General features: G+C 44.9%; 1 protein-coding gene across 1 annotated transcript in view; it reads left to right on the top strand.

Annotated features, from left to right (window-relative positions):
• Positions 1 to 507: 507 nt before the first annotated feature.
• LOC119408343 (alcohol dehydrogenase class-3) overlaps positions 508 to 927 on the top strand; it is a gene marked incomplete at its 5' end in the record, with an annotated part of 3,753 nt that continues 3,333 nt past the window's right edge. Inside the window, 1 exon segment of the mRNA XM_037675139.1 lies at positions 508 to 609. Coding sequence (XP_037531067.1) covers positions 508 to 609 — 102 coding nt within the window.

The following is a 927-nucleotide window of genomic DNA, read 5'->3' as shown; positions in this document are numbered from 1 at the left end:
GGACAGAAACTGGAAGTTGGTTCCACAAGAGAGGAGCCTGAGAACTGGAAGAGCGTCCTCCCATTCTGCTGCTGGAAACTCTAGGAACCACAAGTAAACCTGCAGTCTGAGAGAAGTGCTCTGTTAGTAAAATATGTAACAATACGATGTGTAGTATAAGATGGAGACAGGTTGTTGAGGGCTGGAAAAGGCATCTCTTGTGTAAGCTCATCATGTCTCACGCTGTGGCAGTCGTTCTTGATTCACTTTAAAGTTAATTATTTGTACAATCCGTAATTATTTTCTGTTTCATTTGAACATGTCCAGCAGACTGAGGTATTTTGCTAACAGACTCTTAATGGTTGAGGCGATGGTTAAGCATGTGCCTCAGTGTGTTGTGCACCAGCATTTAGCTCAACAACAGACACATGAACATGGACACAGGCCACAACATCACTGATTGAAGCAGCTGCCACTAACAGCACATCGGTTATTTGACGTAATTCTAACACGCTGGCTCTCCTTCAGGTGATTAAGTGCAAGGCAGCTGTTGCCTGGGAACCAGGAAAGCCTCTTTCCATCGAAGAGGTGGAGGTAGCCCCACCTAAGGCCCATGAAGTTCGCATTAAGGTGAGACGCCGACCTGTGCCACTTGTTTAGATCAAGTCCACGTCTCATGCTGGGGAGTTTGTGTGTAACTGGGTGTAACGTTCAGTTTGTGTGTAACTGGGTGTAACGTTCAGTTTGTGTGTAACTGTGTGTAACGTTCAGTTTGTGTGTAACTGTGTGTAACTGTGTGTAACGTTCAGTTTGTGTGTAACTGGGTGTAACGTTCAGTTTGTGTGTAACTGGGTGTAACGTTTCGGTTTGTGTGTAACTGTGTGTAACGTTCAGTTTGTGTGTAACTGGGTGTAACGTTAAGTTTGTGTGTAACTGGGTGTAACGTTC

This window comes from Nematolebias whitei, chromosome 4 (assembly GCF_014905685.2).
Source record: "Nematolebias whitei isolate Nwh7 chromosome 4, NemWhi1, whole genome shotgun sequence".
NCBI classification, from domain to species: Eukaryota; Metazoa; Chordata; class Actinopteri; order Cyprinodontiformes; family Rivulidae; genus Nematolebias; species Nematolebias whitei.
This window is presented reverse-complemented; position numbering and strand designations above follow the sequence as displayed.